Source organism: Lepus europaeus, chromosome 12 (genome assembly GCF_033115175.1).
Source record: "Lepus europaeus isolate LE1 chromosome 12, mLepTim1.pri, whole genome shotgun sequence".
In the NCBI taxonomy this organism is placed as follows: domain Eukaryota; kingdom Metazoa; phylum Chordata; class Mammalia; order Lagomorpha; family Leporidae; genus Lepus; species Lepus europaeus.
Window position 1 is genome coordinate 53602672 of NC_084838.1, and position 10772 is coordinate 53613443.

Sequence of the window (10772 nt, forward strand, 5' to 3'; positions counted from 1 at the left end):
CACAGGGTTCAGAATATTTCATTTTTCCGCTAATTGGAGACCACAAATTGCAAAGACCTCTGAACTCAGGGATCATTGAGTAGAGTCCTCATGAGAATATATAAGAAGTCTTTAAAAAATTCATGGCAAACATATATTATGGAAAAAAAAAACTATGCATGATTTTAGAAGTTTTTTGCACCAAAATAAACATATTTAAATACTATTTTTCCATAAACTTTTTGAAATGTCCTGCTATCTTTAGAATGACATTGCGCCACCGTGGCTCAACAGGCTAATCCTCCGCCTTGCGGCGCCGGCACACCGGGTTCTAGTCCTGGTCGGGGCTCCGGATTCTGTCCCGGTTGCCCCTCTTCCAGGCCAGCTCTCTGCTGTGGCCAGGGAGTGCAGTGGAGGATGGCCCAGGTCCTTGGGCCCTGCACCCCATGGGAGACCAGGATAGGCACCTGGCTCCTGCCATCGGATTGGCGCGGTGCGCCAGCCGCAGCGCACTGGCCGCTGTGGCCGTTGGAGGGTGAACCAACGGCAAAGGAAAACCTTTCTCTCTGTCTCTCTCTCTCACTGTCCACTCTGCCTGTCAAAAATAAAAAAAGAAAAAGAAAAAAAATGATATTGCGTCAACTAAAAAGTCTGATTCACTCATGTTAACAAAGTTTAAAAGAAAGTCTCAAAAGAATCAAACAAATTCTAAGGAACTTAACCACATCCTAAAACAAAATCCAACTATACTTAAAAAACCAAATCCAGTACTCAGTAAGGCAAAATTTACTATGTTTGGAATCCAATCAAAAGTTACTTGGCAGGAATGGACATTTGGTTGTAGTCATCAAGAGGCCTCTGGGGACTCTTATCCCATATAGGTAGGTATGTAAGTTCAACTCCTACTTCCTGCTGGGCACATCCTGGGAAGCAGCAGGTGATGACACAAGTACCTAGGTCCCTGAAACCTACATGGGAGACCTGGGTTAAGCTCCAGGCCCCTGATTTGGCCTGGCCCAGCCCCTACTATTGTGAACATTTGGAAACTGCACCTGTAGATGGAAAAGTCTCTTTCTCTTTCAAATATTTTTGAATGCTTTTAAAATTTATTTTAAAATTATTTCTTAGCTAAAATTTTAAAATTTACCAGGCTTGCAAAAAAAAGGAGGAAAATAGGATCCATAAATAATATAAAAATAGGGGTCAGCATTGTGGTACAGTGAGCTAAGCCACCACCTGCAATGCTAGTCATCCATATCAGAGTGCTTGTTGTAGTTCCAGCTGATCTGCCTCTGATCCAGCTCTCTGCTATTGTTCCTGATGATAGGATAATGAAAGAGTGGTATCCATAGAAATGCATTTCATGTACTCAAGAATGTAGAGGAAAAGATGAAGATTATGAAGAAGGAAATGAAAGATATCACAAAGAATTAAATTCAAGGCCGGCATTGTGATGCAGTGGGTTAAGCTGCCACCAGCAGTGCCCGCATCCCATATGGGCACTGGATCAAGTTCTGGCTGCTCCACTTCCAATCCAGCTCCCTGCTAATGCATCTGGGAAAGCAGCCAAAAATGACCCAAGTGCTTGGGTCCCTGTCACTCATGTGGAAGACTCAGATGAAGCTTCTGGCATTGGCCTGGCCCAGCTCTGGCCATTTGGGAAGTGAACCAGCAGATGGAAGATTCTCTCTCTCTCTCTCTCTCTCTCTCTCTGTCTCTTCCCTTTAACTCTACCTTTCAAATAAATAAAATAAATATTTAAAAAAACAAATTCAACTTTTAGAGATGAAAAATGTAATACAAAGAGTTCAGAAAGCTCATGGGGATGCACATTATCATTTTATTCCAAATCCATCAGTCTTTGTTGGAAGAACCCTTATGTCTGAAGTGATAAATAAACTAGATAGGATTAATAGTACAGAAGCTATTATAGAAAAAATATTAACAAATTTGAAGACATAGCAACTATCAAAATGAAATAGAAAAAGACTAAAATATAAATGAGCAAAGGATAATGACACTGTATGACAACGCTGAATGGTCAAACATATCTATAGTTATGATCCCAGATGAGATGGGGGTAGGGGATAGAGATAGAAAAATTCTGAAAAAGGGTCAGGCATTGTTACACAACAGGTTAAACTGCCTCTTGGAACACGTGTGGCCCATATCAGAGAGCTGGTTCAAATACCAGCTACTCTACCTCTGATCCAGCTCTTTGCGAATGTGCTTGGGAAGCAGCAGATGATGCTGGAATACTTGAATCCATCACTCATATGGGAGACCCAGATGGAGTTCCTATCTCCTGACTTTGGTGTGGGCCTACCTTGCTATTGTGGTCATTTGGAGGAATTAACCAAGGGATGGAAATTCATTCTCTCTCTCCCTCTCTCCCCCTTTCTCTATCATTCTGCTTTTCAAATAAGTAAATAAATGGTTTTCTTAAATATTGAAAAACACCTGCACCTTTTCAAATTTGAAGAAAATGATAAAGCCACAGATTCAAGAAGCTCAAAAAATTCCTGATAAGCTCCAAGATCAAAACCATGCCAGAGCACATCATAATCAAAAGGTTGAAAAATAATGAGAAAGAAAAATCATAAAAGCTGTCAGAGAAAAATAAGACATTATGCACAAAATAACAAAATTTAAAACAGCAGCAAGTTTTTTTCAGAAATCATGCCATCCAAAAAATAGCAAGGCAGCATCTTTACAGAACTGAAAGACAAAACAGTTCAACTTAGAATTCTATGCCCAGAAAAAAATACATTAAAAGCAAGCAAAATACTTTTCTATTAAAAAAGAAAGTCAAGGAAGTTCATTGTCAGGGGACCTATGACCACAAAAAATGCTAAAGGAAATTATTTAAGAGGAAAGATAATGATACCAAAGATATGCCAAAATAAATGAAAAGCACCAGAAATGGCAACTGTATGATTAAGTATGTGATAATGTTAATGTTAAACCAGTAAATGCATGAGTAAAGATGTTCTCATAAAAGCTCTTTATAATGTAATTGGCTGCTTATGATAAATATAATAGCAATGTACATGGTGTTTAAAATAAAAACTTATGAAAATTACTGCACAAAGGACAGAAACTGGAAATAGAAGTATATAATGTAAAATCCTTACACTATAAGTGATATATAATATTTTGAAAATAATATGTTAAATAAAGTTGTAGATTATCAACCCTAAAGAAACTACTATAAAAACAAAAAATAAGGCAAAGAGGTATAGTTAATAAGCCAGTCATGAAGATAAAGTGAATAATAATTTTTAAAAAGCCCTTTCAACCTCCCCCCACTAAAAAAAAAAAGAAAAACATGAAGGAAAAAGAAAAAGGAAAGGAGAGAACATATGGATAACTGGAAAACAGATAGCAGAATGGTATCCCTGTCATACTGATAGTCACATTAATTGTAAATGACCTAAGCTAAGCACTGTAATTAAAAACAAAGATTGTTGTTAGAGAGCAGGTCATCTAAACTCCCATCTGGGCTGTTGAAGCACAAGCGACCAACAGCAGTGAGTGCCTGTGTGGAAGCCCCAAATTAAAAGTGAGTGATGTTGAGAAAGGCAAGATTTTTGTTCAGAAATGCGCCCAGTGCCACACTGTGGAAAAGGAAGGCAAGCACAAGACTGGACCAAATCTTCATGGTCTGTTTGAGTAGAATACAGGTCAGGCCAATAGATTCTCTTACACAGATTCCAGTAAGAACAAAGACATCACCTAGGAAAGGACACTCCGATGGAGTATTTGGAGAATCCCAAGAAATACATCCCTGGAACCAAAATGATCTTCGCTGGCATTAAGAAGAATGAAAGGGGCCGGCGCCATGGCTCACTAGGCTAATCCTCCACCTTGCGGCGCCGGCACACCGGGTTCTAGTTCCGGTCGGGGCACCGATCCTGTCCCGGTTGCCCCTCTTCCAGGCCAGCTCTCTGCTGTGGCCAGGGAGTGCAGTGGAGGATGGCCCAAGTCCTTGGGCCCTGCACCCCATGGGAGACCAGGAGAAGCACCTGGCTCCTGCCATCGGATCAGTGCTGTGCGCCGGCCGCAGCGCGCCGGAGGGTGAACCAACGGCAAAAGGAAGACCTTTCTCTCTGTCTCTCTCTCACTGTCCACTCTGCCTGTCAAAAATTAAAAAAAAAAAAAAAATGAAAGGGCAAACTTGATAACTTATCTAAAACTACTAATGAGTAATAGTTGGCCACTGCCTTATTTATTATAAAACAGGAATGTCTCATAACTTTTTATGTGCACCATAATTTAATTCTATATATACCAGAATTCATATCATGAACAGCTAACAGAATATTTTTGTTCCATGTCTAAGATTGCCTTGTGTGATTAAATAAATAGGATTGGGTTTATTGAAATTTTGGTAGTGATTCCAGCTCAGTAACTGCCCTCCCTATTTTCCCCTTCTAAGAAATGATTGGACTTAACTAATAATGTTCAACTTTTTGCAAAAATTGTGAATGCCATCCCAAAACCTATTGGGAGATTTGATTTCTGTTTAAATACTGGGGAATTCACTTCACTGTCTCAGAACCGAGCAAGACTTACTTGTGTTCTTTATCTGCTAAAGGCTAGAGCTGGGATCAGTAGAAATGTCTACTTCCTGTTTCTGATCTTAGCTGTATCAATCATTTTAGTATGGTTTATGTATATCAAGTAAAGGATATTTAACACTTCTCACATTTTATAGATGATCTTTAAGGTCAGGTGTTTTGAAAGTCAGCATGACCAGTAGAGTAACAAGTTAGACTTCACTTTTGAATTCTTAACTACCTTAGACTAAGTTATAATTCAGGATTGTCTATTAACAGCTATTTGGAAACACATACAATTGAGAAACTACTGTATATTTGTGTTTATTATATGGTGCTTTTGCCAACTCATTAGAAGGACAAGGTAGAGGAGATACACCATCAGTACAAAATTTCTAAATTATGTTATCACAATCATGAAAAAAATCCAGATTGTAAGTTTATATAAAATGTAAGGTCTAATTATATGCTGATGCAAGAAAAATCACTTTAATATAGAAATATGTATAAGTTAAAAATAAAAGAATGCAAAAAATACTGTGTAAACACTTATCAAAAGGAATCATGAGGATTTCTTAAAGTTGATTTCATAATAAAGAATATTATGAGGATAAGATCATTTTTAAGTCATAATCAAGTTTCAATAAACTTAAAATATATTCTTTTTTAAAAGTTCACTTAATTATTTTTATTTATTTGAAAGATCAGCAGAAAGAGAGAGAGAGAGAGATTGATCTTCCGACTGCTGGTTCACTCCACAAATACCAACAACAGCTGAAATCAGGCTGAAATCAGGATTTAGGAACTCCATTTGGGTCTCTCTCTCATGTAAATAAAAGAGACTCCAGAACTTGAATCTTTACCTGCTGCCTCATGGAGTGTACCTAACAGGAATCTGGATTAAAAGTGGAGGCAGAACTTGATATCTGGCATTCTATTATGGGATGCAGGCATTCCAAGTGGCAGCTTAACCTATTGTAATGCAATGCCCACCCACTTAAACTATGTTCTTTAACCTTGATAGGTTCCAATTAGAAATCAATAACAAAAATGTATCTGGAAAATCTCCTAGTATTTGGAAATTAAACAACAAAACTTTAAGTTATTATTGTTAGTTGAATGTAAATTATGTGAAAGCTTTGATTATAAATCAGAGCTCATATTCATATAATAGAGTAACTTCTAATATTCTTAATTTATCCTTATATTGTTTTGGTAAAGCTCTGCATTAAAGATTTAAAGACTTGAGACAAATATTCAGACAGATTAAATAGAACATTACTGAAACAAGTGTTATTCCTCTTGTGTATTATAAATTACCATTAAATCTCTCTTTCTCTCTCATCTCTCTCTCTCTCTCTCTCTCTCTCTGTGTGTGTGTGTGTGTGTGTGTGACTCTTTCTCTCTCAGAGAGAGGGAAAAGACCTCATAACTTATTAAAAGCAGACTGATTAAGCAATACCAACATATTGCTGAGCTGGTATATAATAAGACCATACATGTTTACAGAGTGTATGTTTTCAACATTTAGGGATTCTTTCCAACAACTGCCTGCAGAGAAATTAAGATACACTTCAATGTCCTGAATTACTTTATGAGAAAGAAAGAGAGAAATTTAAAAACATTTTTGGAGTTGCTTCTACAATAAAGATTATTCAAATATAAGGAGATTATATCCTTCCAGAAGAAAAGCCTCTCATTTATTATTAGAAGATCCATAAGAAGATAAAAATGTCCAATATTTAATTTATGTCTTCTGATTCTATTTGTAAAAATGTTTTACTATAACTCTGAATGCCTAAGAACAATGTATCAACTGGACGTGAACTAGTATGCATTATTCATTTATCATATTTCAAGCACCATATTGCTTTTTATGTAAAATGATTTATTTGCTACTCCTCAAAAGTGTTTTATGAGTTTGGTTTTAGAGATTTAAAGCTGAGGCAAAGAGATTTAGTAAATAATTTGCTCAAAGTCATAAAACGAGTAATTGGTAGAGACAGGAATCCAATCCAGTTCTCTAGGACTTCAATATTCAAATTCTGTAATTTGAATGATAAAATATAACAGATTTTTTTCTTTTCTCTATTTCTTTCTTAATCATTTAGCTTCTCTTGCAGCCATCTGGAAAGAATAGAGCCTTTTGGACACTGGATCATTTGATAAAGTACTGGTTGCTCTAAGTGGCTCAAAAATGTGAAGGAAGTATTCAGACATTTGTCAGCCAGACACCATGGTCTCAAGTAGATGAATACCATGTGTAGATGTTAAGCAACCAGTAACTCTAATGGAATTATTTTTAACAAGTGAAAAGTTTTGTAACTTTTCAAAGAGTACTGCTTTACAGAATAACGTCTAGTGTGAACTTTGTAAAACATGAATGTTTAGCTTTTAGTCATGAGCGCAAGGTTTAACATGATATAACCTACCTTTGCACAGTTAGCACTATTAGCACTAGGTATGATGTCGACTTTTTTTTTTTTAAAAAAAGATCTATTTATTTATTTGAAAGTCAGAGTTACACAGAGAGAGAAGGAGAGGCAGCGAGAAAGATAGGTCTTCTATCCGTTGGTTCACTCCCCAGATGGCCACAATGTCTGGAGCTGTGCAAATCCATAACCAGGAGCCAGGAGTTCCTCCAGGTCTCCGACATGGTGCAGAGGCCCAAGGACTTGGAACATCCTCCACTGCCTTTCCAGGCTATAGCAGAGAGTTGGATGGGAAGTGGAGTAGCCAGGAGTGGAATTGGTACCCATATGGGATGCCAGCACTGCAGGCAGCAGCTTTACCTGCTACACCACAGCACCGGGCCCACTGTATAATATTTCATTACAGGAATCTACCAATTTATATGAAGGAACTTGAAAAATTTGTGAAAAATAAAATATAGATTAATTTTGGTGCAAAAATCTTTTTTTTTTCAATCCTCAGCTCTTTTTTGAAAAAAAACTTTTATTTAATAAATATAAATTTTGAAAGTACAACTTTTGGATTATAGCGGCTTTTTCCCCCCATAACCTCCCTCCCACCCACAACCATCCCATCTCCCACTCCCTCTCCCATCCCATTCTTCATCAAGATTCATTTTTAATTATATTTATATACAGAAGATCAAATTGGTATATACTAAGTACAGATTTCAACAGTTTGCACCCACACAGATATACAAAATATAAAGCACTGTTTGAGTAGTAGTTTTACTGTTAATTCACATAGTACAACACATTAAGGACAGAGATCCTACATGAGGAGTTTAATAGAGCAAAAATCTTTTGAAATTGTATACATGAGAGGTCTTCAAAGATTTGTAGAAATGTGTATTATGAAAAAATATGCATTGATTTAAAATTTATTGCACCAAAATAAATTTATCTTTTAATACCACTTTTCATGAACTTTTTGAAGTACTGTCATATGTACCAACAAAAGTGTGGTCATTCTCCTGTGTCGAACCTATAGATTGTTTCAAATATTCTGCCTCTGCAATACTATCATGACTATGTTCTTTCACTAATTTTTTTCTCTTTCACACTATGTCTATAGGCTAGAATCTTACATATTATGTTGGCTGGGTAAGTATAAAACAATTTAAGATTGTTGATTCATATTTTGAGATTAATTGTTCAAGTATTTGTGGAAATGTACAGTTCTACTTAAGATTTTAAAGTCAATAGTCTGTGTGGATTTTGATTTTTGCCCCGAGTGCCTGATGAGTATTTCTATTATTCCATGAAAGACTACTGTTTTAAAATGAAACAGTTCTTCTCAATGAAAGAGTTTTAGTAAGCTTAACTAAATATTTAGAAAGTACAATGTGTTAAATGAAACCTGGTATATAATAAATAATGATATCTATGGAAGATCATTTTGATGACTAATCTGTAATTTTCTCAAAGAAAGCATGCACTGAAACAAATTCTTTTGGTTACTTCCTCAAACAACCAACACAATGAGGAAAATGGAGGAAGTGTTCCATGAACACCATAAAAAGGAAACCTGAACAACCAATGCATAAACTTGAAGAAAGGACAACATTAAAAAAACAAAACCAACAAAAGAAAACACCTCCCAATATAACCTGAGACACATGAAAAGCAAACACGAGAGAGTGAGCGTTACTAAATCTTCAAAGAGATAGACAGTGCATTTGAACTTCATCATGACTTACAAGGACTACTTCTTTGAAATTGTGTTGGTGCTGCTGGCCTCATCTACTATCTTCTCCCTAGACCTGAAACTGGTTCCCTTCCAACAAAGAAGAATGAACACAAGGAGTTTAAAACCCTGGAATAATTTACAAAAGTTGAGAATCCAGCAATGTCTACCACACAGGAATGATTTCCGGCTTCCCCTGAAGTCTGTGAATCCTCATCAGTACCAAAAGGCACAAGTACTGGCTGTAATCCATGAGACACTTCAACAGATCTTCAGCCTCTTCAGAGAAAATATTTCCCTGGGCGGTGGGGAGCAAAACGACTTGGAGAAATTCCTTATTGAACTTCATCAAGAGCTGCTGTACCTAGAAGGATTCATGGAACTGGAAGCGAAGCAGGAAAGTGGAGCCTTGGGTAGTGAGATCCTTAGGTTACAGATTAAAACATATTTCCTAAGGATCCGTGACTACCTGGAAGCCCAGGACTACAGTAGCTGTGCCTGGATCATTGTCCAGGTGGAAATCAACCGATGTCTCTTCTTTGTGGTCAGACTCACAGAAATGCTGAACAAAAAGAGCTAGATCCTTGAACTGTGTGCAGCAAAAGCTGACTACAGTCCTGAAAATCATGGGGTACGTGGAGGAGCAAGGGACTTCTCTAGATGTAATTATTTCTCTTTATCATAAAATGATAGCACTGTCTTGGAGTTTTGTGTATATAAATATGTGTTTCTGTATACAAAAATGCATATATTTACCTATGTTTTAAGGCTTCATATTGTCTTGATTTTGTAATGCGGTTTTATATTTTCTACCATTTAAAAGTTGTTTATTAGTAAAAATAAATTAATTAATATCTCATTATTGATTTTTCAAGAGTGTATTTTCATAAAAGTTGATAGGTAGATATAATTAAATAGGCTTACAATGTAATAATACTTTCTTATAGAACATGCATTCCAATAATTTCTTTTTTTGCCAGCAATTAGTAGAGGCAATGAAAAATACTCAAGTAATTTGCATTGCACCATTTGAAAAATAGTATTACCTACTAAATATTTATGTTACAAGGGGCACAATAGAAGTGTTGCCAGATAACATGAAAATTTTGCAGAAAAATATACATGAAAAGATATTCAACCTCACTTATAAAAACACAAATATAAATTAAAATTAAGAATGTGCCATTTGTAATCTATCAGGTAAAATTCCAAAGTTTTATGAAATGAAAGGAAACAATTTTGAACCAGCAGACAGAATCAGTCTCTCTTTCTCTCTCTATCCCCCCCCCACACACACACATGCACAGATAAATAAATTTAAAAATTAAAAACAAAACATTGCTATGTAGACCTTGGGGAGAGATGATTATTATAATTTATCAAAACTCTGGAAACTGAGACAGTCACTATGGGGCTAATTTTGTGGTATCCACCAAAATGACAGGTGCATTATAGCCTTTGATTCATCAATTCTAAGCTTGAGAATGCATCCTATAAAAATACTTGCACATTTATGTGAAATGACTTACCTACTGTATTACTCAATGTGGCATTACTTATAGTGGCAGGAGACAGGAAACCACTAGAATCTTATTAGAGGCAGTTAATGTAGCAGGGTAGGGAAGCTTTCTTGTGTCAAGGGACATTTCGATATATCATTCATGGGCCACACAAAATTATCAATTTAAAAGCTAACCTGCTGGGGCCAGCACTGTGATATAGCAGGTAAAGCTGCTGCCTGCAGTGCTGGCATCCCATATGGGCGCTGGTTTCAGTCCTAGTTACTCCACTTCTGATCCAGCTCTATGCTATGGCCTGGGAAAACTGTGAAAGGTGGCCCAAGTGCTGAGCCCCTGTACCCATGTAGGAGACCCGGAAGAAGATCCTGGCTCCTGGCTTTGGATCCCCTCAGCTCTGGCCATCGTGGCCATTTGGGGAGTGAACCAGAGGATGGAAGACCTCTTTCTGCTTCTGAGTCTCTGTAACTCTGCCTTTCAAATAAATAGATCTTAAAAAAAAATTCAATCGATCAATCTCTTAGAAAATAAAAAAGCTAACCTGCTATAGATTTATTGA

The 10772-nt window shown here is 36.6% G+C and overlaps 1 protein-coding gene across 1 annotated transcript; it reads left to right on the forward strand.

Moving 5' to 3' along the window:
• Positions 1 to 8093: 8093 nt before the first annotated feature.
• On the forward strand, positions 8094 to 9488 carry IFNE (interferon epsilon). The gene is made up of 2 exons (XM_062208133.1): positions 8094 to 8113; positions 8438 to 9488. The coding sequence occupies exon 2, from the start codon at positions 8701 to 8703 to the stop codon at positions 9274 to 9276; it is 576 nt and encodes a 191-aa protein (XP_062064117.1). The 5' UTR covers positions 8094 to 8113; positions 8438 to 8700; the 3' UTR covers positions 9277 to 9488.
• Positions 9489 to 10772: the final 1284 nt, after the last annotated feature.

What these genes read in the sequence shown, in the direction of transcription:
- IFNE (XM_062208133.1), top strand. Translation starts at nt 8,701, where the DNA reads ATGACTTACAAGGACTACTTCTTTGAAATTGTGTTGGTGCTGCTGGCC.